Source organism: Erithacus rubecula, assembly GCF_903797595.1.
Source record: "Erithacus rubecula genome assembly, chromosome: 1".
NCBI classification, from domain to species: Eukaryota; Metazoa; Chordata; class Aves; order Passeriformes; family Muscicapidae; genus Erithacus; species Erithacus rubecula.
Window position 1 is genome coordinate 109,246,969 of NC_136658.1, and position 25,529 is coordinate 109,272,497.

The following is a 25,529-nucleotide window of genomic DNA, read 5'->3' on the forward strand; positions in this document are numbered from 1 at the left end:
AGATATGACAGAAAACAAATTTATTTAAACTGCTGCACAAAGGGAATCTCAATCATTTCAAATGCCAGCTGAGGCAGAAGTGACTCACAAGGCTTGTGTACAGGAAGCCTCTTTGCAATTTTCAGTGCTGAATTTCTTTTCCTCTGAAGACATCAGTGGTGTGAGTGCAGTCACACTGAGGGGCAGCAGAGCTTGAACATGGAGACAGACATGGTTCCTGCCCTGGGGAGCTCACAGGCTAAATGTGACATGGACAAAACTATCCCAACACAGAACAACTGACTGAAATACCATCTGTCAGACATGAGATCCATTTTAACAACAACTGGAATACCAAATATATATATAAAGGCTACAGGTGGGACAGAGTGGTGTCTGTGCTCTCTTTGTTTTTATGTTCATACAGGCACAAAAGGTAGTGGTGCTTTGCTTGAGAAAGGGATTTTTTTTTTTTTTTTTTTTTTTTTTTTTTTGGTGGGGTGGCTCCAGCTGGTTCTTCCTGAACAAAAACAAAGAAAAATTAATTAGAACTCAGTACTTCTGAGGTGCTACAGATCTGAACTCTGCACAATGTTGTGATGAATAAATTCCCATGAAGCAGATGAACCCAGATTTGGGAGAGGCAGCATGAGAGGAGTGATGGATTTCCTGATCTGCTGAGAACAGGGAAATCCCACCAGCACCTGGCTGGTGAAACTTTTGGCAGAGTCAGAGTCTGAGTCAGCTGGGAATCCAGCCCAGGATGGGTTGGACACTGGGGCTGGGGCAGCCTGGGACAGTGGAAGGTGTCCCTGCCATGGGTGGGATTTAAGATTCCTTCCATCCCAAACCATTCCATGATTCTGTGCATCCTACAAAGAGCACTTTGTGATCAGGAGGAAATCCTATCACCCAAAGGAAAATCTGCTGGAAATTCCAACTTTCTTCCAAGTTTCAATTTCTCCCCAATAACTGATTTTCTGATCTGTATTTCAGTGCAGGGGAGAAGGGACAGAGGAAGGAGAAATCCTGAAAATTAAAATTAGAAATGCAGACAGAACCTGAGCAGTGCTGGTGTGCTCACACACCTGTACAGGACACACTCTGCCTTCCAGCTGCTTCCTGTTTTGCAGTTTGAAATTTGGTCTATTTTCAGCAATTTTATACTGAGTCATATTTCTTGTCAGGCTCCTCTTTCTTACCAGTATTTTAAGTTTTTAACTAAATTTAAGAAAGGAATTCATGTGAGACATGGAGCTCCTAAAAGCTGCAGTGGAATCAGTAGCTGAGTAAAAGAGGAGAGGGGAAAATTCTTATTCCATGTGAAAGACAAGCTGCAACAGTTAAATCTACTTTTGAGTCATCAGCATGGACACTTTGCCCATCCACAACAATAATTGCAAAAATTTCAATTTCTGTTACTTTAAGGGTATTTAGAAACTGTGTTTGATGTCTCAATATTTACCTGAAAACCTGTTCAAGAAATGTTTCATAGGGAACTGTACTAAGACTCTTCCTGCTCCTCCACCTCTCCCTTTTCTTCTCCTTCTCCTTGCTTTTCTTCTTCTTCCTCCTTTTTTTATAGAAAATATTTATAGTTATCATACAAGAGTTGAAAGAAAAAAAAAATCTTGACATTCAGAGCTCTGCTTTTACAACTATTTCTAGTAAATGCAATAATTCTTTGAGATTCAAAAACAGAATTAATGTATAGAGTTTTTAATCTCAATATGGCAGGGCTTTATTTTATGGAGTTAATAGGCACATGCTGGAATATAAGAACTCTCTTCTTATGGAGGTTAGAACACGTGGTTAAGCTGCAAAAAGATGCTCAAAATCAAAATGAGAATATGAAATGTGTAAATATGACTAAATAAGTTTAGTATTTTTAATTATACATTTTCCTGGAGCAGTAAACAACTAAAGATTCATGACACAGGAACTAGACTCCTGAATGATCTGAAAATTATCTGGAATCAGATAATACAGCTTTGTTTCTATCTCAAAAATTATTATTTCTCTATTTTATGCAGGAGAAATGACACAATTGAAAGACAACAGCCTTTTGCTTCAATCAACAGCAAAATGAAAGCTTGAATTTGTGTAACACACACAACCATCTCTGTTTATTCTCTTTCTAGAGTAAATGAAGCTCTGCTCTGAAAAATAACTGGAAATTGCTTTGTGGGCTTCTCTGTTCCTCTTGCAGCAATCTTGTCCTAAGGCACCCCCATGGGTATAAATCAACTTTATCTCAATCTGCCACCCCTTCACAAACTGCTCAGGCTGCAAAAGTGATGAGAACTTCTCCCTGGCATAATCAAATAACCAATCAAAGAATCAAAAATGAGCTTTCAGTCAGGTTGTACATGAGCAGCACAGACCTTTTGTGCCCCCTCAGGCACCTCCTGTCTGTCCAGGAGTCACACCTGAGCTGCTGAAGTGAAATCCTGCTTCAGTATCTGCTTGGGAATGGAGCTGTTGGAATCAGATTCCTGATTTCAATTTTTATTTTTGTTTTTTTCCAGGGAAAAACATTGCACTAAAGAATCCCTCCTGCAGAACCAGAAATGTAATACAAACATCTGTGGATTAGAATTATGCCAAAGGAGTGTTGCCTCTCTGAGTATTTTTCCGTCAAGGAAAGATGCCTTTTTTATCTCATGAGAACTCTGACACAGGACCAGGAGAGCCCACAGACAAGCCACATCTTTCACATATTACCAACTTCCACCCAAAATTCAAGGCAATTAATTTTTACGGGGGGGGTGAAAAAGTGGTTATTTCTCTTGCTTGAAGCATTAGTTAGTGGTGCCAGGAGGGGCAGTGAGGGGGAGGTCAGGAGGAAATGACCTCAAATTGCACCAGAAAAGGTTCAGATTGGAGATCACAGAAGAAATTCCCCTGGCAGAGTGGTCAGGATTGGGATGAGCTGCCCAGGGAGGTTTGCAGTCACTGTCTGGGGCAGTGCTCAGCACAGGCTGGATGTGGCCCTTGGGGACAGGACTGGGGTGATGCTGGTGGCACTGGGGTGGCACTGGGGGATCCTGAGGGTTTGGGCAAAGCAGAAAAGTGTTTGAGGATTTGTACCTGGGTCTTACAAATTCCCATGTGGGAAATATCTCCTTTATGGGCAGAACTGCCTAAATTCAGAATGAGTTTTTCACACTGAAAATGCAATCACAGCATGGTGTCAGTCAATGATTATCAAAGATAGACTTGTCATGGGAGTCCTTGGCAAATTTTATTGAAGACTCTGTGACAGACAATTTCTCTTCCATTTACATTTTAATGATTAAAGGCCCATCTTTGTTCCCAGTCAATAACACAGTGATAGGACCAATCATTATCTCTAGCTGAATATGACTGTGATGTATTTACTTTCATGAATAAGAATTTACCAGCTTTTGAGTGAAGCAAAGGGACTGAAAAGGAATTAAATACAGACAAACAAAATATGATAATAAAATTGCCAGGTATACTATACCCCTGTTGCTGCATGTTCTTCCTCACCTTCCTACAGAAGAGATAGAAAATGTTAAAAGGATGAATTACGGAAAGAATATCAGAAATCAGAGAGGGAAAATACAGCAGAAGTTAAACACTGAATTAAGGGAAATTATGTGGAATTCACTGGATTCATTTGGAGATAATGTTCTCCAAATTAACTCACAATGCACACTCAAGCATAACTTTTATGTTGGAAAAGGACTATAAAATCATTAAATTGTTCCTCAGTTCCTTCCAATCAAAACTGCTTCACTGGCAAGCAAAGATTTGGAGCTTGCTTGCTCAGGTGGAGTTTTGGTGGGGTTTTTTTTTGTAATTAGCTGGTCTACAAAATGAAAGTATAATCAGAATTATAGAGTCTTATCTAAGCTATATATCATCATTCAGAATCTGGCTTGTGATTCTGTTAAGTGTTGTAGGCTGCAACAGATGCCTTGGCTCAACAGGGAATAAAAAATAATACAAGCTGGTTTTAGACTGTAGATACAGCAGAAGTGATGAGAGAGATAAAAGAGAAAAAAAATGTACAAAGTAAAAAAAAAAAAGAAGTAGAAAGTGAATAGAATTTAATGTCAGATCCTAAGCTGGCTATTGGGGGAAAGAGCTGATCCTACACAAAATCCCAAAGATAAGAGGCAAATGTCACAGTGGCACACAGAAGGCAGAGGGGTTGATTTGAGCTCTCATGGAATCAGTTAAGGGAGTGAGTTGCAGTGCCAGGGTTTAAATATGGCCTGGGGAATTGCTGAGACAGGATACAGACTTGCATATAATATGATTTTTGAACACATTTCTAAAATAATTTTGCCCTGAAGGAAGCCTAATCTGTACTGAAAACTGATTTAACTGGGACACCACTTAAAAAATATTCTAACCTCCAAGCTTAAATCTGAAGTCGAGATCAGACAGTGAAACTACAGAAAATTTATTACCAGCACATGGATTGACCAGCAGTGTCCATGTGAGCTGGAGCTCAGTCTTCCCTTCAAGAAACTCAAACCCAAAGGGACAAAGCAGGAGTGGGAGGCACCAATCCATGCAGACAAAAAGCTGCAGCTTCTGGATTTCTGCATCTTGGATTTCTGCATCTCTCAGGAAGAGCAGCACAAGCTGGAGGGAGCTGCAGCCTCCACACTGAGCATCCTCTGGAGGAGCCTCCTGAAACCTGGACCCTCCCTGCAGCCCCAGGGCTCAGACAGCCCCAGCTGCTTCTGTTTTCTGTCCTGTGCTCACTGGCAAAGGCTGGGATAACTTCACCTTGCCAAGACTCTTCCAGAATTTTCCCACAGCGCTGACATTTCTCCTGTGAAGTCACTGGAGAAAAGTTGGCTTGATTACACCCCAAATGGGAATCATTTTTGAGATGGTTTGAAGCTAAATAAGGCCAAAATTCCAGTGCTAAATTCCCACTGGCGTATTAATTCAGCCATAAAAGAGAAAACTGCCATCCTTCAAATGTTTGTGTTGAAAATACCTCTATCCTTTAGAATTTAACATCCAGTGGAGATACTCTGATGGCAATCTGGCAGCCTTTGAATGTATTTACTTTAATAAAACCCCACTCAGGTAAGGAAATGCTATTTTCATTTTATTTTACAAGCATAAAACAAGATACAGAAGCAAAAGGTGGAATTCATCTCACTGTAGCTGCCTCAGAGTTGCTCTTGTCATCTAACCCTGTCCTCTGTGTGCTGTCTGGAGTGAGTGAGAATAGCAGAGTTCCTACAGAATGATTCATGCCATCCCAACAGAAGTGATAATTGGGATGAACTATAGCAAGGCAGATGCCACTGCACTGAAAGATTTGTCCTGGGTGACATGGGAAGTGGGTGGAGGAACAGGGCAAAAAGTGTTTGCTGTGCTCTCTCCTCTGCCTCTCCCCTCCCTGAAAACCTGCAAAGAAATCTATTTTCCACTTTTAGCTCCAATCCTTCCTGTGAGAAGGGGAGCAAGGTGCTGGTTGTATAGGAGTGGTACTGCATGATGTCAGTGCTAAACCTCTCCTACACAGCTGCCTGACACATTTGCAGACAAATTCCAGCATTCTGCTTTCACTTGGGAAACATTAAAGCAGAATGCCAGCCAGAAGGGCATGGCACTCAAGCCAGGCAGCAGTTTTGGCTCCTCTTATTAGCCAAAAAAAAAAAAAAAGAAAAAAAAAAAAAAGAGTCTGATGGCACTCCTCACCTGCCAGCTGAAATTCACAGCAACATGAAAAGTGCTTGGATATAATTTTCCTTAAGGAGGAATTTAGCTCCCACTGAGCACTGCCTCTCCTCATCACTGATTAGAAATTATGAGTGGGACTTCCCAGTGACTGAGTTGTGCATGAGGGTGTGTAAAAGGGACTTTTCCAGCCTAGCAGTGACCAGATCAGTCACTATTAAAAAGGGCAATGGGGAATGGCCTACAGAGAGGTGTTTGCTCTGGAGAAATAATGCAGCTAGATGGAAAAAAAAAAAACCAAACAAACTCCATTTATTCTGACTTTTGATGTAAGAGATGTGCTGGATATTCCCCAGGGATCATTTGATCTCCAACCACCTGACATGCAGCAGCAGTCCTGACTCCCTGGGAAGAGTCAGCATCCAAATAAACTCATCCCTAAAGGACAACCTGAGCTGCAGTTTGAGATCTGTAATACCAGAGCAGGAGCAGACAGAAAGGAGAACACTGGCCTCTGTTTCTGCACTGCCCAGGGATTCTGCAGGGGCTGAGAAGTCTCTGTCAGATCTGCAGCAAACATTTACAGCCAGATTTAGGAGCACTGCATATGCTGGCTGTTGAGAGCAGCAATTTTTAATTTTTTTTTTTTTTACACAGGCAGGACTCAGATTCCCAGTCCTAAGTTATCCTCCATAACTAGACCAAATGACCACCAAGATAAAATAAAAAGTTTGTGGTAACAAGGGGGAAAAGGCAGCTGCTGTTATTCAAGATTCAGAACAAAGATCCCTGGAGTTTCAGCCAGGTTTGATATCATCCTGATATCAAAGAAAATACATCCAAGAGACACTCTGCAGTCAGCCACCCTGGGGCACACCAGGAGGGCTTGAGGGTAAAACCCTCAGATCACAAAAAAAAAAAAAAAGAAAAATTACCTGATGACCTTCTGGTGGTGTCTGGTCAGACTGAGCCTCTTCAGGAGCCCCTTCACCTTCCTGGGCTTCTGTGTGTGCCTCAGTTTCATTTGTGGCATCAGATTTTTCATCCTTGGAATCAGATTCATCTCCTGTGGCTTCTGATTTCTCCTCTGCAGCATCAGACTTCTCTGTGGTATCAGACTTTTCTGTTTCCTGGTGGAAAAGGAGAGGTCATGGTAGGGTTCAGGACATATAATCAACAATTCATTTCTATAAAATTCTTGAGTTTCTTATTTTGGGAAAATGTATTTTCTATTTTTGCTTCAGCTCTCAAATTAAAATACCCCCTTTAAGGGTGTATTTCTCCTGTGCAAAGAACATTTGCTGGCATGTTGACCAGGTGGGGTTTGTGTGGGGAAAACATGAGTTCAAGCACTTCTCAGCATAGCAAATTCTCTAACCCTCCTCTGGAAAGTTCAATAGAAACCAAAGTTCACCCTGATGGCACATTTGAGCTTCAGGAAAAAAAAAAAAATAAATTCCACCAGCATGAATTCCAATTAAACATCATCCAGAAGCTCCAGGAAACAGAAGCAATAAAGGATGTCACATTTCCCAAAGTCTTTTCTTGCTTGAAAACATCAGGAAACTCTTCCCACATCAGTCAACCAAGTCCATTTATTGCAGCACCATAAGCAAGCACCTCCTGGGAGGTTCTTTCTTTGACAAATATCCTGGTGTCCCTTCAGCCAGGTGGCTGTGAAAGGTCACAGTGGCTCCCACACTGTGCCAGATAAAAGGAGGCCTCGAGTGGAAGAGCAAAAATATGATGAAATGCAAGAGCATGAAATGCAAAGGCACCTTATTTGGGACAAGCAGTTCTGGGTCAGAGATTAAAAAGTGATTTTTCTATTGCACTTTAGGAGCTTGTTAGCTAATGACCATGAAGGAAGAGATGGATGTATTTAAATAAGCCATGAGTGTGCTGTGACAATGAAAGAGGTAAAAAATGTGATCCTCAGATACATGAGATGAGGCAAAACCTCCTCTGAATTGCTCTGTGCCATCCCAGTCACTCAGGCTCAAGAAAGAGAAACTCAGACTGGAACAGGTGCAGAGAGGCTACAGGAATATCTGAGGGACTGGAGAGCCTGTCTTATGAAAGGGGGACAAAAAAAACTTCATGGCTTTAATCTATTGAAAGTGATGCTGTGAGGGGATATGATGGCACTCCCAAAATAGATCAGAGTAAACATCAGACAGCGATAGGATGAGGAAGAGTGCTGAGGGAGATGCAAAATGAGTACAAATTGGCTGTGAAAAAAAATTCTAATTACCATCAGTGGGAGATTTGGGAAGAGATTTATAGTTGAGAAGCTGAGGTAAAGGACCTTATTCATTAGAAGGAAATTTGACCCCTTCTGGGGTGGGTTCCTCTGGCACCCAGGGAAGGTCCTGCCCTGTGTCCCACATGTTTTGGGAAGAGCAGCACATCCCTGAGAGAAGACAAACTCCCTCCACACCCCTGTGACTGAGCCCTTACAGCTCAGCCAGCTGGCTGCTTTGGGGTTTGCTGCTTTTCCATAATTCCATTTGTCTCTACAGTTAAACTGAAGCCCTCAGTCATGTCTCCTGCCCTTTAAACTTCACAAGTCCTCCTCCAGTGTCCCCAGGATGGTCTCCTCAGCCAGAGCACTTATTCTGCACAACAGGACATGTCTGGCTGGCTTTTATCCCAGAGCTGACTGGCTGAGTGCTGCCTTAGAGATCTTTGTCCCCAGATGTGCTGCGGGACATAAGAGATGTCCTGCTGCTGACAAGCTCTGCTGGATGGGGACAGAAATGACAGAAAGGAGCTCAGCAATGTTAGGAAGCAGATATCACAGCTGGTTTTGCTGAAACTTGACTGCCTGTAAGGCTTGGTGCTCTTTAGGCAATTTTCTCCTGAGTTGTGGAAAGTCAGTTTTACATCTAAGCCACTTGCAGTGCAAAGAGAGTGGGCACAAAGGTCCCTAAGTTCTCCCTCCTCTGGAACTGGAGCAGGAGCTGACCAAGATGAAAGCTTGAAAAAGCAAAACGTTTCCAGCTCACAGCAGTTTCACACTCTGTCACACAGCTGCACAAGGTTTCTGCCAGCACGTGGGGGATGCTCAGGGAGAGGAATGAGCAGCTGGGAGAGAGCAGAAGGAGCCAGAGAAAGGAGGAGGGAGAAAAGACAATTTCTTTTTCTGGCAATATCATCTCATTTCAAGTGCATGTAAAACTGTGGGCTCACTGCACTCTGATGCTGGTGGCATCACCATTTAATTGTTATTAAAAACAGATCTACAGAGGCATTTGTTTGGCTTGGCTTATTGTTTACTTTTCTCCCTGAACCAAAAAAAAAAACCAAAAAATTTTTAAGATTAAAACATGTAGTAATACAAACGTACATTGAAATTCTCTTGTGCAACCTTATGTTAATACTTTTATTTTCTTAAGGAAATGGCAACTTCTTACAGATATTTCTCAAATGGAAAGGACAGTGTTAATGAAAATTAAATTAATAGAATCTCTGACCATGATTTGGGTTGGAAGGGACCTTAGAGATCATCTCACTCAAACCTCCTTGCCATGGGCAGGGACACCCTCCATAGACCTGGTTGCTCACAGCTCCATCCAACCTGGACTTGAAATTGGTTCAATAATTATTTTCAGCACAAATATTAACATTTCATTAAAATACATGCACTCAGTACTTTTGGCTGGGACAAAAATATGCATAAGGACCACAGAGAGCATCCTAATCAAAATGACCCTATTGTGTGAATCCATCCCAGATGAATCACATACTTACATCATAAAACACAAAAAAAGAGTTGTAGCTGAAAGAACTAAACTCTAGGAGCAGCATGTTATCAGCCAGAACACATACACACAGAGTTCTTGTTAATTATATGGAGAACTCTGACATTCAGAATATCATTGCTACACTGGCTCTCCATAGAAACACTGAATTTAATTTTCAGCTAATTCAAAATGAAGTACCATTTCTAAAGGTTGGCTGACAGGTCATCTTGTCTTTAAATAAAATGCACATAGCCCAGATTTGTAATTCAAAGCAGATTTAAGAGAAGCCTTCTTCCACTAACTTAAGCTTGAGTATCTACAGATTTGGGGTATCAAGATTCTGGATATTAATAACAAGAGTAGTGAGATTAAGGCTTCAAGTATGCACAACATTTGAAAACAGACTCTCAACTCATATAAACCACTGAGTTCACTGAGTCAGATTAAGGACCAAAGTGGTGCCAGTTTAAAAAATAATGTACCAAACTTTTCAGAAGCTGAGACTGACACACCTGACCCCAAACATACAAGCTACACTGATTACAGCTCAGATCTACACATGCATCCTATTGGGGCATCACTACTCAGGCCCTTTCTCCAAGATTAAACAGGACCTCTCAGAAATCCATCACAAATTTGAGTGATCTTTGGGTCAGGCATAAGGCACAGCTGCCCTGAAATCCCAGCCTGCCCTGAACTATGTTTGGAGTTAATCTAAACCAGGTATTCCTTCAGGTGAGGAGGTATTAGGTATTAATAGATTTAATTAGTTATTAACACAAGCACTATTGTGGTGAGGAGGCAGCAGGAGAGAGGATGATGTGAGCTAACAGACCGCTGCTGAAGCACCAAGAATATGGATTGGTTTCCTGTAAAGTCACTGAATTTTATGGGAACATTGCACCCTTTAAGGGAGTATATGTACTTGGTATGATAAAATCACAGAATGAGAGAATCACAGAATGAGAGAATCACAGAATTATTTGTGTTGAAAGGGACCCTAAAACTCATCTTGTTCTATGGGCAGGGACACCTTCCACTATCCAGGGTGCTCAGAGCTCCATCCAACCTGGCCTTGGACATTGCCAGGGATGGGGCAGCCACAGCTTCTCTGGGCACCCTGTGCCAGAGCCTTTCACAATAAAGAATTTCTTTGCAATACCACATCTAAACCTTCTCTCTGGCAGTGGGAGCCATTCCTTGTGTCCTGTCCCTCCATCCCCTGTGTCCTGTCCCTCCATTCCCTGTGTCCTGTCCCTCCATCCCTTGGGAATTGTCTCTCTCCATGTTTCCTGCAGCTCCTTCAGGCCCTGCAAGGCCACACTGAGCTCAGCCAAAGCTTCTCCTGTGCAGGTGAACAATCCCAGCTGTGCCAGCCTTTCCTGCCAGCAGAGCTGCTCCATCCTCTGCTCATCCTGCTGCCTCCTCTGGGCTCTGCAGCAGCTCCAGCTCCTCCCTGGGCTGGATGAAACACTCTAATATATAGAATATACTGATATATAGAGACAACAGAACAAGTGACTCTGCAGAACTGAATGTGCATTTTGCATTCAGCAATGGCAATGAATTGGCAATGAATTTAACTACAAGTATTTTGTTGGGAAGTTATAATTTGTGGAGGGAGCCCCAAAAGGTTCATCTGCTTCCTTAGATGGAAGGAGATGAGCTCAAAAGAGTCCTGCTCAGGATGCTGTTGGATTATCATGATCAGGACCATTAAAGAACTTCTCTAGTCTTGGTGCAGTATGAGACAAAAGATGGATGGGAAAAGAAATAGAATGTTGTAAGACAAGTGTATCAAACAGGTATCAGCTTCATATTAATCTTTGTCATGTCTCAGCATGGAAAAATCTCTAGAAAGCAAATGCTTACAGCCTTTGTGGTGATTCTATGCTTTATAGTTTGCTTGCTCATTCCAGGAAAAAAAACAAACAAACAAAAACCAAAGCCCACACGATTATTAATAAGGGATTAATAGGAAACCTTGTCATATGTGTCATCATCACCCTCTATTCCACACCTGACATATAATTCCAGATTTATGCTGCTGGAAGTCAGTGTCATGAGCCATCCATTGTGCTTATCTAAGGTGGAGTTGACAGAGAATGAGGGGGAAGCAGAAGCAGAGGCAGGAGCAGAGCAGGAGAGTTCTTTGCTTGACAAAGCACAGGCAGCTTCTCCTGCAGGGAAGATGCTGAGAAAGCTCTGCAAGAACTGTGTGTGTGTCTTTGGCAAACAGGAATAGACTCTGAAAGGGAGACTAACAAAATTCCACATTTAACAGGAACTTTACAAACTCTCACTTATTTGCACTCTCTGAACTGAAGCCACCACCAAGGCAGCAGTTAATCACTTCAAACAAGGTTTGCCTGCTACCAATGGCACTGACAAACAAATCTGCCCTAGCAGAATGTACCAAACATATTATTCTCAACATTTCCAAGGTTGTCACAAAGTAGAAACAGTAATAGCATCTGCTGACAGCTGGGAATAAATGAATTCTAAAAAAACAATGTTACTTTGCTTCATAGATAGGGGATCTACCAGGACCTTGCATGAAGAAGCAGATAATCTGAGGAGTGGAAGGTAGAAAAATGCAATTTTCTTTATCTTACTGATTCTCCACATATCTTTTATAATAATTACAAAATGTAATACCTGCAGTCCTTTAAGCCCTTCATGGCTTTGTGGATGTTAATTAAATGAATTCTCACAAGACCCTTGTGAGGTAGAAAAGTCATTTTTATTTCCCTGGGTGGGAGATGGCACAGCTAAAGCAGAAAGCTTAAATCACTCTCCTTATCACACAGGGACCCAGTGCCTAAGACATTTATAACAACTGGGGCTCTCCCCTGGGTGTATTTTCAGCTGTGGCTCTCAAAGCACTTAGCAAAAGTTCCTTTATTTTCCCTCTGCTCTTGCAGAAGAGAATACAGAGATATTTCCAATGGTGTTTCACTCAGAGCTGCTGCAGAGCTGGACCAAAGGCAGGTCTCCTGCTCCAAGGCAGCTCCTCAGCCAGGTCACACAATGCAGCAGAATTCTCCTGTCACTCTGGCTCATCACTCTCTTGATTAATTTCTTTTGTTGGCTCACCCACGTTAAAGATGGCAACATTTTATTAGCATCTAACCCAAGCTCAGGATAGCAGAGCTGTAACATTCACAGTTATAAAACTTCTAATTAGAAGAAGATTCCAATAAAGAAATAACACTTTGATTTCTGTAAAAACAACACGAGGTAAATTGGGGGGGAAACACCCAAAATAAAATGTTTTGCTTTTGCCAGAAATACACTAGAACACTGTCAAAATGTGATGGAGAACCACAGGCAGACTTGCCAAAGGGACTTGGTGAGGGCTGGGTGAGCCTTTTTCTCCAGGCAGAGGGAGAGAGTTCCATAGTGCCAGTGAAGGATGGGATGGGTCTGATCCCAACTCTGCTGTTGGGGGTCAGGGGCAAGAAAAAGCTTATTGTAACAACACAACCCAGAGATTGTGTGAGGGAGTCTGCATCCTTTAAAAACTGAACATAGTAAAACTGCTTTGTGTCAACAACAACAAGCCCATCAGCTGGAGCCATGGTAACAAGCCTGCAGTGAAAGAAGGCAAGAAAGAAGTATTTTCTAGTATTTACTGAACCAGCCACTTTTTTTCCCCCTAAGAACACTTGGCTGCTCCAACATCTAATGTATTGCTTGTCACTGCCTCTTTTGTGACATGCTGAGTCACTGCCTATGTTCATCTTTTATTAAAATCAAATAAATGATCCCCATGGAAAGACAGAAGTGCATACCTTTGTGCCTGGAGGAGGTGCAAGGCCCAGGAATGAATAAATAATATTTTCTTCCTTAGCAGAGAAAAAGGATTCAAAATCCTAAGAAAGGAACAAACAAACAACAGAGAATTGGTATCAAAAATCAAATAAAAAGCACAGGTGGAAGAGATCAGCTCAGGCAAATCCTACATTGATGAGAATGACCATGCATTTGTACAATTGTCTGCATTATCTGAGCCCCAGGAAGAAAACACAGATAAAGGGACTTTCACCCAGGGTGGCAAAATGAAAAAATGAGCAAATCTCTCCAGAGACTTACACTTTAATTATATCCCATCCATGGCAGAATCAGATAAAATGAAGTGTCTCATTTAAACATGCCTCAGCTGTGCATTCTGAGGCCAAGCTATTCCCTTTAAATGTTAAAATAAAATCTGCCGTGAGTAAGGACAGAAAATAGGCCCTCAAAACCCTGGAACTTTTTTATGGCAAATTAAAGGCAGCAGAGGATAGCTCAAGTGAAATGGTAACAAGGAAACTTTATCTAAGAGAAAGGCAGTCTGGTTAGAAAATGATGTTATTTTCAGATGAACTTAGGAAAGGGTTGTGCTGTTGTCTCTGATGTCCATGTACCAGCCAAAATGTCTTGTCCACTGTGAAATGAAATTATAAATCATTACATTAAACACCTGTTTTCAGTGGAAATGGAACTGAGAAGAGCAGGATGCCTCCTGTCTTGCCAGCTACAGGCTGCATACTCTTTACTGCTTTCACCTGTACAACACTCCTCTCAGTTAAAGAAATTTTGTTATCACTCTTTTTATTATTGGGAAGTTCACAGCTCGCATTTTACACAGGCAAAAATCAACAAATATTGAAGTTCCAGCAGAATCTCCAGTCAGAAGTGACTGGCTCAGAATCACACCCAGCTCTGAGACAGGAGACTGGACATGTCCTGCTGAGTCCTACACCAGTGCCTTGATCATGTTATCATCCTTCCTCTAATCCCAAATAACTCCAAGAATAGAAGCCTGTAAATAATAAGGTGCTGAATCATCCTTGAGACTTATTTGTAAAGCTGGGTTAGGACCTGAGTTGTTTTATTGAACTGTTTTAGTATTTCCAGAGTATAAATTATTGGAAAAGCTGGAGTGGATTGTTTTGAAGTCACCTTAATGCCAACAAGAGTGGAATTGATGACATTCAGTGGAATTTGGAAGAGCTTTACAGATATGATAAATGACAGGCCATTTCACTGATTTATCTGAGGGACAGAGTGGCTCCAGGCCACCCATTTCTCAGATCATCTTCTCATCCAGCCCAGGCAGTGTCTGCATCTCACAGATTTAGGAGGAGTGTAGCAAACAAGAAAATGAGAAGGGCTGGAATTTGGCTTTGCCATGTTTGGCAAACACAGGAAACTTGTGCCCTCCTGCACATCACATAGTCATAAAGCAGCCTGAGCAAACCATGGCAAGAGCTGGGGAACAAAGAGAAGACAACAACAAGGAAAGGTCATGAAGTAGACTTGATATTTTATATATCTTTTCTGAGGAAAAGTAGCCATGGCAAGTGTAATAAAACTCTCCAGAAACACAAAGCCTTGTAGATAAGCAGACCTGAGGAAACAAGTAAAATGTATGAATGACCAGACAACTCCTTATCAGAAGGGGGTTTATCTTCTATGATATCAGGAGGTCTTTGACAACAGGGTGTGGGCAATGACATCCCACAGTAAAGGGAAGGTCACTTATTTCCTCACACTGAGAAGGAAGCTACCATGTATTAAATAAGAGATAAAGAAATGCCTACAGTGATCATGGAATAGTTTTTCTATGGTTATTTGTACCCATACTTTACTAATGGTGACCTGTTCACATCTCCATTTGCTGAATGACTAAAGAAAACTAGTCCCAAGGCAGGCAGTGAGAAAAATAAGCAGGAACAATTTATTTCAGGTAAGTAATTATGTTTTATCTGTATGAAAAGACATAAATGGTCTAAGTAGTACCATTTGTCAACTGGACATCAGCAGAAAATTCTTCCTCCAGTGCTTGGTATAGAGAAGGCAAGGAAACACCATCCTTGAAGTCTTTAGGAATTCAGATGGACAAAGGTAACTTTAAAGCTACCCTGCTCTGAGTAGCAGGCTAGGAGGTCCCTATATTTCTATCAATTTGACTTTAGCAGTTACATGAATAATAGAATCATAAAATGACCTGAGCCAGAACAGGACTATAAAGATCAACTCATTCTAGCCTGAGCAGGGACACTTTTCACTGTCCCAGGTTTCTCCAAGCCCCAATGTCCAGCCTGGCCTTGGGCACTGCCAGGGATGGAGCAGCCAAAATTTCTCTGGGCACCCTGTGCCAGGGCCTCAGCACCCTCAAATTCCTTCCAAATATCTAATCTAAACCTACTCACTGGCAGTGAGAGCCATTCCCTGTGTCTGTCCCTCCATCGCTTGGGAATTGTCTCTCTCCATGTTTCCTGCAGCTCCTTCAGGCCCTGCAAGGCCACACTGAGCTCAGCCAAAGCTTCTCCTGTGCAGGTGAACAATCCCAGCTGTGCCAGCCTTTCCTGCCAGCAGAGCTGCTCCATCCTCTGCTCATCCTGCTGCCTCCTCTGGGCTCTGCAGCAGCTCCAGCTCCTCCCTGGGCTGGGACAGGGCTGGGGCAGCTCTGCAGGTGGGGTCACACCTGAGCAGGGCACAGGGGACAATCCCCCCTCACCTCTGCCCACACTGCTTTGGATGCAGCTCAGGACACAGTTGGTTTGTGGGCTGCAAATGCACATTCCAACATCAAATAAAAGTCTTACCTAATCATTCAGAGATGTTTTCTAAAGTACATAGAAGGGTACTTTATTCTACAGAGTTCAGTTTACAGAAGGAAGCAGAGATTTCAGCTTACAAAGACAAACAGAAGTTTCCCTTGATTTCTTTCCTACTTTTCTAAGGGTTTTTGTTAAGCAAAAGCAAAGACAAGAGCAACAGAGTGCTCAATATATTTAGCAAGTGACACAGATGCAGACGTCTGTCTAGACATGAGCAAAGAAGCAGCTTAAGAAAAAGATCAAATAAGGACATAATTGCCAGCACTGATGGATTAGAATGGATACTTGAAATTGGTGCTGTAGCCAGGCATACAAAATGAATCAATTTCTAATCTATTTCTTCAAGGAGCAATACCAAAGATCTGAGAGAAAATAAGATATACAAGATCTGAGCTATTTTATCAGACAACTTTAAGCTTCTCTGACCTCGTGGAAATGCTGCTTCCAGGCAGTGTATCTTTACAAAAATCCATCTACAAGAAACCTCTACTTTACAGCACAAGCTGTGGAGTGGAGCTCTTCATGGTCAGCCAGAAAATGAAGATACTTTTATGTAGCAGCAGAAAAACAGATGTGCAGAGTGACTTTGATCTCTTATTATGTCATTCTACCCTAGCACAAACAGAAGGCTCCTCACCTGTCCTCAGAACCCCCTTTCCTTTCCATCACCCCAAAAATTTCACTGAACCTCAGAAGAGGATATTGGACAAAGTCCCAAAGGACCAATCCTCCAAGGCAGGAATCATTGCATCACTCTGATCCACCTTTAGGAGATAATGGGTAATCCCCTGAAAATCACACATTTTCTGATGTCTGACTTGAACTTCATTTGCTGCATTTTCTTCTCATACAGTTCATCCCACCCCCAGTGGATGTGAAGCAGAATATATTTCCAAAATCCTAGATAATTCAGAAATGAAGAAACCTCTGAACCAACCTCTGGCTCAAACCAGGGTCAATACTGAATTCAGACCAATAATTGACTTTTTGCCACAGCCCTTAAAATAGTTGAAGGTTGTCATGTCTCTCTCCAAACCCCTCGTTCTCAGGTTAAGGAAGGAAATATTTAATGTTGACTTTTTATCTCCCAAGGTCAGATCTCTCAGGCCACCATGATGTAATGTGTACACACATGCACATGTGTGAATGGGAAACAAACATTGATAAGAACAACTGATAAGGGAAATGTGGGGAAAGACTGATCCCAGAAAGAAGAATGGGGGAAAATGAAATAGAACAGATTTTATCTAAAAAAAAAAATAAATTAAACTGAAAAAAAAAAATACTGTGAATGAAGAAAATTAAATTAGCACAAAGAAGAAAAAGAAAATATCTTACAAAAAAAGAGAAAGAGGTGTTAAGAGCTTGACTTGTTTAGCCCAGCAAAATGAAGATTAATAGAGGATCCAATTCCCATTTACAAATATACTGGACTGGGGCTGTTGATGCTAAAGGGTGATTTGGGCATAGCAGGAATGGGTAGCCAGGCTACAAATTCAAAGGTTTTCAGGTGCCACAAGAGTCAAGCCCTTAAAAACTGATGAGAGCAATAAACTTGAAAAGGACTTTCACAAATTCAAGAGACTGCACTGGAGGCACACAGACCCTTGCAATCCTCAGGGATATTTTTAATAAAATGGCTGAGGCCAAAGGAGTGGGACACAGGAAGATGTATCAGATAAACATTAACCAGCCTAAAACAATTCTGCATTTCACAGCAATGGCTCTGCTGGGCCTGCACAGGCTGTACAGAGAAGCAAAATGCAAATCCCCAGGGTTTGATTGGGGAATGTGTCACCTGGGAGGATTCTGCTGTAGTCTGGCAGCCCTGGCCATGTTCTCAGCCCACATCACACTCCCTGTGCAGCACCCTCCCCTGGGGAGAGGATAAGGCTCATGCACTGATACAGATCTCATTACCTTATTTATTTGGAAATAATGATGTTATAAATTAGTCTTTGTTATGCACCAACTGGGATCATTAGCTCTGAGCTTTGAGAGCTGGGTATATTAGAATTCTGGAGACTTTCAGACTAACTGCAAATTTGATTCTGTTTTTAAATCAGGAGCTGCAACTCCTTTCCCTATGGAGGTGTTTTTGCAAAAAAAAAAAAAAAAATTCTTCACTTGAATTTGTTTCAAGATGTAGATTATTTGGCTTCTTGAAATAGCTTCAGATATGAAGTAAAAACTGTGTATTTATCATTTACTGTCAAGACTGACCAGTTGCAACACTTTATAAGGCAATTACTCTTAAATTCCTTATATAACTTTTCCAGGGAACATCAGAAATATTTATTGCAGCACTGGCTGCCACGAAACCCAGAGTAAGATATATCAAATTATATTTTTTATTGGTGCAGACTGGATACTGAAATGCACATGAGCTCCAACACGCCAACTTCTCTTTCAGGATTCTATGAGAAAACAGCTGCACTCCAATATTCATATTATCAACTTTTGCTCTGAGAGCACCAAAGTTAATTCTGAAAGCTCAGTGGCATGAAAATCCTGCTCCCCCAGTACAACCTGGCAGGAGCTCACAGTGGATTTGTGCTGTAACTCCAAACCAGTTCACTGTGTGCCCTGCATTCCAGAGCACTTTGCAGGTTCATTCCAGCCACCAGATCTCAGCACTTTCCAAACTGGGCATTTTCACCCAGACTATGAGAAAATAAAAGGTCTCAGATTATCTCTTTTGATTCACAATCCTAATATTCACACTGGCACATTATTATCTTTCTCTGCTTTGAAAACTGTCTCAAGAGAAGGAACCTGTTACAAGCACATATGAAAATATAAAAGCATCTGATGAGCAACTGCAGTTGCTGTTATGAAGAGTTGGATATTTATTGAATAAGGAATATAATGCCAATAATTCAAATCACATTCTAGAACTATTCCAGTAAACAAGCATTCCTATTTATTTGTATAATATAAAGATTCCTATTCTCAGTTTCTGGTACCTCAGGGAGCTCAGATAATTCCAAACAAACAAAATGTCAGCACTCTCCATCAAAATTAACTGAAATTTCAAGAAGTTTCTCCAGCCAGTTTTCTCTCTGTGCATATTTTGCTCTCAAAAATAAACAATCTTCTGTTTCATTGCTTTTCTGTGCTTAAAAAATGTTTCCTGAGAATTGTTCTTTCACAGAGAGTTTTATGGAGTTTCTTTGACATTTCCTATTAATGGAAAAAAGTCCCTTTCTGTGAGAAACCACTCTCTGAAGACACTTAAGTTTCCAAACAGCTTCTTACCCCACAGTAGCGCTCCTCATTGAAGATCTGTGGAGGCAGGGGAATTCCATTCTGAGGCTTTTTTTCACCTGGGACATTCTCTCTCATCCATTTCCTATTGTCCTCATCTCCTGCTATGTCCATCTGCTGAAAGTCGATCTTGTTGGCCTCTAAAAAGCCCACGACTTCTTGCTGTTTCTTTTTTATCTGGGTAGGAAAGAGGGAAAACAACGTTCCTTCTTGAAAAATCAAACCAACTGCTATTACAAGAACTCAGGCAAGTTTGTCAAGTTTACAGAATCTTTTAGGGTAGAAAAACTCCAAGATATTGAGTCCAATCTTTGGCCAACCCCCACCTTGTCACCCAGCCCAGAGTACTGAGTGTCACATCCAGACCTTCCTTGGGGACCCCAGATCTCCCTGGCAGCCTGTTCTAATTCTTGACAACTCCATGAAAAAATTCTTCCTGAAAGTTGGAAGTTCCTGAAGTTGGATTGACTTTTCCAGTAGCCCTCAATCTTTTTGAAGCTGAGATTCAACATTTTCTGTCAGCACCCAGAGTGCTGCCACTACATCCCTCCCACCACACACCCATCCCCCAAGCTCCTTTCTTTCCTCCCTGGATGCAGTGACAACTCCAGCTAAGAAATGAGGCTCAGCAGGAAGCCTCCTACTGTGTTCCTGATCCAGGAATGTGGTCTGCAGATACCTGTGGTGATGTTGCCTGAAGCCAGTAAAGGTTTGAAAATGTTCATTATTTCCTTCAGCATGTTACAGGCTCCTTCTTCCCACCAATCACATGTGACACTCTGCTTTCTGTGAGCTTTCTGTTCTTTAATGTTAAGCATAAATAAATTTCACAGGATCAGAATCACACAATAGTTGGGATTGGAAGGGACCTTCCAGTCCAACCCCCTGTCAAGGCAGGGTCACCTGGAGCAGGTGACACAGGAATGTCTCCAGAGAAGGAAACTCCACATCCTCCCTGGGCAGCTGTTCCAGTGCTCAGTGTAAAGAAATTCTTCCTCATGTGGAGGTGGAACTTCTTGTGTTTTAGTTTATGGCCATTGCTCCTTGAGATATAGTATAAAAATATGAGGTAAAGCTCAAGAAAATCCAGCACAGCTGAACTTCTGTGCTTAAATAAATCCCCCATTACAGAACATTACAGAATGACATTCCAGCTGAACCACAAAGAACATGTTACATACAAATAAAGCACACAGCTTCTGTGACCTCAAATTCATTAATGGCTCTTGCTTCCTTTTCTGTGCAGGCACTGAGTTTATAACCCATCTTTTTACTCTGGAAATGCAACACTCACTACACTTCCCTACTAAAGGAATGCTGCTCCTGAGCAGCTTTTACAGAACTTGCCACCAGACATAACTAGAATGAGGCATCAAGGTAATTTTTATATCTTGGGATTTGAAACAACATCCTCCATATGTCAGACATCTGAACACCTGAAATTAAAGTGACACCAAGCTAATGTAAATCAGAGGGACAGGCAATGAGATGAGAAATAAATCAGGGATTATGTATTTCCATAATCTAATAAAACAGAAGAGCTGAAGTTGAGTGATAGCCTCTCATCCTGGAAGGATGAATTCTCATGAGCAAGGATACAATTTCTTTTCCTTGTACAAACAAAGAAGCATCTATCTATACATATGCTTGCTTATAAAAAATAACAAACATAAAACTCTGTACATTTTTATGACAGAGGTTCGCAGTGAACTTTAAAAAGTGCATCACTTTGAATGAAAACACTAATCCAAAAAGGTCAAAAACCATGCAGAAGACAGTTCAAAGCTGCTTACTTCTATTCTTATTTTCCCTTTTTAAACAGAAATAATCTCATTACTGGCTATTTAACTGCAGAGTGACTTGTGAAACACATTCAGGCAGCAGAAAGGATCGCTCAAGGGACACTTCACTGGAGAAAGTGGCAGGATAATGCTTGGATAAATGGTTAATAACATCTGCAGGAGGCAGCAGCAGGAGTCACATCACATGCTCTGAGAGGCAGGGCACTCAAGTGCTGTCAGCTGCAGTGCCAGGGTCAGCCTGTCCCTCTGGATACAGGCACTGCAGGAGATAGGGCTCCTGGAATAGCTGCTGCTGCAGACAGGCACTGCCTCTGAGGAGATAATGGAAATGGAGACAGAGATTCTGTGCTCCCCTCCTTATCAAAGCTGTAACTTTGAAACCTGGCTTATTATTTTCTCTTCAGTTTGAGGTTTGTAATGCACAGGAGGCTCAGACAGCACCAAAAAAATCGTGTGAAAAAAATTAATGTCGAGGTAAAGCAGTAAAGTCAGATGGAATTATGCTGCTTAAGGAAAAGGCAAGGAGTTTCTGACCATGACAATGAGATAAAGCAGAAGATGTACTGTGCCTTAGGGCTCACCATTACTGAGGTTTAGGCACAAAGCAAACCTTTGCTGTGGGTGGCACTAAGTGGGCAACCAAAAGAATCTCTCCAGGAAGCTGCACCCACAGAGGACATGCAAAGGCTTCCCCAGAATGGATGAGACTGCAGGAGCTTTTTTGTGCCCTCCCTTGTGTCTAAAGGCATGGGAAGAATTCAAATTATTTGGGCACAGATTACTTGGAAAGTGGTGATGAGCAGGATATTATTTCAGCAATGCCAGTTGTTTTTTTTTTTTCAGCAAAGCTTGAGTTGCACCATGTTTAGCTACCAGTCCCTTAAAATAAGAAAAAGAAATTGTTCTAAATAAATGTTATCTAGCTGGAGTGTAAGAACTGCCAGAGAGGTTATGGGCTTCTCGTCCCTGGAGGTGTTCAAAGCCAAGCTGGGTGATAAAACCACAGAATGGTTTGGGTTGGAAGGGATCTTAAAGATCATCTCGTCCCAACCCCCTGCATGGGCAGGGACACTAATCCAGGCTGCTCCAAGGCCCATCCAACCTTCTACTTCCAGGGATCACAGACCCTGTGTCAGGGTCTGCCCACCCTCACAAGGAAGAAATTAATCTTAATATCCATCCTTTTACTCCATTTTAAGGCTCCCTGTGTCCTGTCCCTCCATTCCCTGTGCCCTGTCCCTCCATTCCCTGTGCCCTGTCCCTCCATCCCTTGGGAATTGTCTCTCTCCATGTTTCCTGCAGCTCCTTCAGGTCCTGCAAGGCCACACTGAGCTCAGCCAAAGCTTCTCCTGTGCAGGTGAACAATCCCAGCTGTGCCAGCCTTTCCTGCCAGCAGAGCTGCTCCATCCTCTGCTCATCCTGCTGCCTCCTCTGGGCTCTGCAGCAGCTCCAGCTCCTCCCTGGGCTGGGGCAGCTCTGCAGGTGGGGTCACACCTGAGGGGGCACAGAGGCACAATCCCCTCCCTTGCCCTTCTGGTTATGCTCCTTTTGATGCTGATTTGATTCATAAAATGCCACCAAAACCACTACAAATGAAAGGATTTTAGAGGTGTCATAGCCATAAGCAGAAGGAAGCAAGACTAACACTTCCTCTGTGCAAGGCATGAATCTCTTTCTCCCACAACTTAGAATCTTGCAGGATATTACTAAATCCTAAACACCTCTGTGACTAGCAACATTATTTTATATTTTTATTGCTTATTCCAAGCCAAGCATTTAGTACTTTTTAGTGTTATAAATAAATGTCTCCATTTCTGCCTCCCTTAATGAATAGTTCAATATCTGCCAAGTCTGGAGCAGAAAGATAATAAAGCTGGAGATATTTAAAATAAATTTCTGAAGTATCAAGGGGAAAAATACAGACTGCAGATTTGCTCCAGAGCCACAGTGTATTATAACATTCCAGCATCTGATCCAGAGCACCAGAATGTCACTGGGTTCACTGCATTCACTTGCACCAAGTATTTATTAACATGAAAACCACTTGAGGTGAGTAGGGTGACCATGGTCAGTACATAAAATAGAGACTTTTTCATTCTTTGCCACTGTTCCTCTGCTGATTTACACCAGAGGTTGAGCCCATCTTATATTGAATTTAAAATCATCACCATGCATTTGATGGGATCAGCCACCAAACTGATTTAGATCAGTTATATATAATAGGACAATTTAAACTGTTTAGGGATTAAAATAATTCTCAGAAAAAGCTGTATGTACTTGATACAAAATTTTTATTTAATAGTATTTTAGTGATATATTGAGATTTGTGCTAACTCCCTGCACGAATTAATTTTATTTTATATCTATCAGAACTCAAAGGTTCATTGAAAGGATACCCTCCATCCATGTTAATGGGAAAATGTGGAAAACTACTCCAGGTGTACTCAGCATTGCAATTCAGAATCAGTGATCTGAACCTGTGCTGAGATTGCTACAGATATACACACACCCAGCACACCAGAAAGGAGCAAATACAGAGGAACATTGCCCTGTGAAGATTCCATAATTTTCTTCTGGATTTTCCTGATCAAAACAGACCAAACAGGAGCAAGAAGAATGCCCATGCACAGCACATGGCAATTTATAAAGCTACTTGAGCAGTGAATGTTTTATTACAAATTGCAAACTACCAAATCTGAAGCTCCCAACTTCCTCTTCTTTTTTAGATGGCATTTTTTGGAGCTTTTCCACTCTAGAATCTTCTTAAAGAAATGGAGCTGGTGTCAGGGAGATGGAGATGTAGTTACAGCCCTGTGCAAGCTCGTTTAGCCGTGCCACTGACAGGGAGTGCCAGAGGAAAAGTGAAATCTGAGCTCATCTGGGAACTGGATATAAAAGGAAACAGTCCTTTCCCGGTTCCCACCTCCCACGGACTTCCAACCTCCCTACTATTCACATGCCCTTCCCTTCAGCTGATACTCTCTGCTGACAGCTACAGCAGTAGATCTCAATGCTAAAAAATCATCAGTATAGCATTTCAACAGATACAGCAGAAGAAAAAAAAAAAGAAAACAAACAAAAAAATACCAAAACCAAACACCAAAAAACAAGTAAACAAAACAAAAAAAAAAAAAACAAAAATTTATTTCCCACAAAAAAACACAAACAAAACCCAAAAAACAAACTAAACGTACAAAAAACCCTCAAACTAAAAAGAAAACAAAAAACCTCTCAAAGCCCAGGAAATGGAAGGAGCTTGGGAAAGAAGCTTTTCTGCCTAACTTTATCCAGCTCCAGGTTCTTTCTCAGACAGAGTTCTCCTTCACAGGAGCAGTGTCCTAAAATCTCTTTCAAAAACAAGCCCTTTATTTCCTTCTATAAACAGTCCAGCATCGCATTTGCACAAATACAATACCCACCGTTTCCTTCCTCAGTGTATGGATATTGCAAATACTTTCCCAAACAGCAGTAGATCTATGAAATGACAGATAATTCAGATGCAAATGTTGTAACTGTGGTAAAAGCAACCCAGCCTGCGCTGACAGGAATTCTCTACATCTTGAGCAACCTTCCAGAATAAGGTGATCAGGGCAGAATAAAACGAAGGTTTATTCCTGCAGTAAATTCCAGTGTTTTTTTTTTTTTTTTTTTTTTTTTTGTAACGTGGCATCTCCCAGGCTAATCCCCCACCCTGACCCCAGCGGTAAGAGGATGTTGAAGGTGTCACCTACCGCTGTAGAGCCCGAGGATGTAGCCACAAAGACTTTGATCACCATGCTGGCAGAGAATCAGCAGAGCAGCGACCCACGATCCCCGGAGGAACCCCAATGTTCCGCTCTGCTGGGTTAAGCCGGGTCCTAAATGGGAGCCGGGTCCTAAACGGGAGCCTCCACCCCCCGCAATCCCGCAGCTTTGCCCTCTCTCCCTCTGCCCGGGGTCCCGGGATTTCCCACTCCATTGGCTCTTGAGGTATTTTTGGGACGAGGATTGGTCAGTAAGAGGAGCCAGAGCAAAGGGTTTGCACCTGCCCCTGGCCTTATTGCATTAGATTGACAGGGTGGCAGCCCAAAAAAGGCAAGGGAGAGTGTTGCACCAATGAGACGGGGCTGGAGAAATATTTGGGAGAGGGGGAAGGGACGGGGAGCTGGCAGCTTCGTGCTGGGGGTAATCCCAAAGCTGCCGGGCACTGTCACAGCTCCATCCTGCAGGAAAGAGCTGTCCCAGAACACCACCAGGCTTTGGAGTTATAGCTAAAAATCTGATGTTATACAAAGGGAAGGGGAAAGTAAAGGGAGCATGGATGCAGCAGTAATTATAGCAGACATCATATTGAAATAAGCTTTGGTTAGGAATGCTCTTTAAAGAATCCAGATCATCACCCACACTGCAAAGCTCAGGGACTTTCCTGACATAAATGTGTGTCAGGACACTGCCTGATTCTGATTTTC

General features: G+C 42.0%; 1 protein-coding gene across 2 annotated transcripts; it reads right to left on the bottom strand.

Moving 5' to 3' along the window:
• Positions 1–3: 3 nt before the first annotated feature.
• Positions 4–24,945, bottom strand: SH3BGR (SH3 domain binding glutamate rich protein). 2 transcript variants are annotated; one of them, XM_079313016.1, is made up of 7 exons: positions 24,813–24,945; positions 19,271–19,456; positions 13,196–13,276; positions 6,591–6,785; positions 3,467–3,496; positions 1,445–1,549; positions 4–499 (listed from the first exon to the last, which is right to left on the bottom strand). In XM_079313016.1, the coding sequence occupies exons 1-6, from the start codon at positions 24,855–24,857 to the stop codon at positions 1,484–1,486; spliced, it is 603 nt and encodes a 200-aa protein (XP_079169142.1). In that variant the 5' UTR covers positions 24,858–24,945; the 3' UTR covers positions 4–499; positions 1,445–1,483. The 2 variants fall into 2 exon arrangements, with proteins under 2 accessions (XP_079169142.1, XP_079169141.1); XM_079313015.1 differs by having other exon boundaries at positions 1,445–1,552.
• Between the last annotated feature and the right edge of the window lie 584 nt (positions 24,946–25,529).

What these genes read in the sequence shown, in the direction of transcription:
- SH3BGR (XM_079313015.1), bottom strand. Translation starts at nt 24,857, where the DNA reads ATGGTGATCAAAGTCTTTGTGGCTACATCCTCGGGCTCTACAGCG. An exon ending in CATCCTCGGGCTCTACAGCG is followed by an intron (nt 19,457 to 24,812) that starts GTAGGTGACACC and finishes TTTCCTACCCAG; the next exon opens with ATAAAAAAGAAACAGCAAGA. An exon ending in CACCTCCTCCAGGCACAAAG is followed by an intron (nt 6,786 to 13,195) that starts GTATGCACTTCT and finishes CTTTTCCACCAG; the next exon opens with GAAACAGAAAAGTCTGATAC.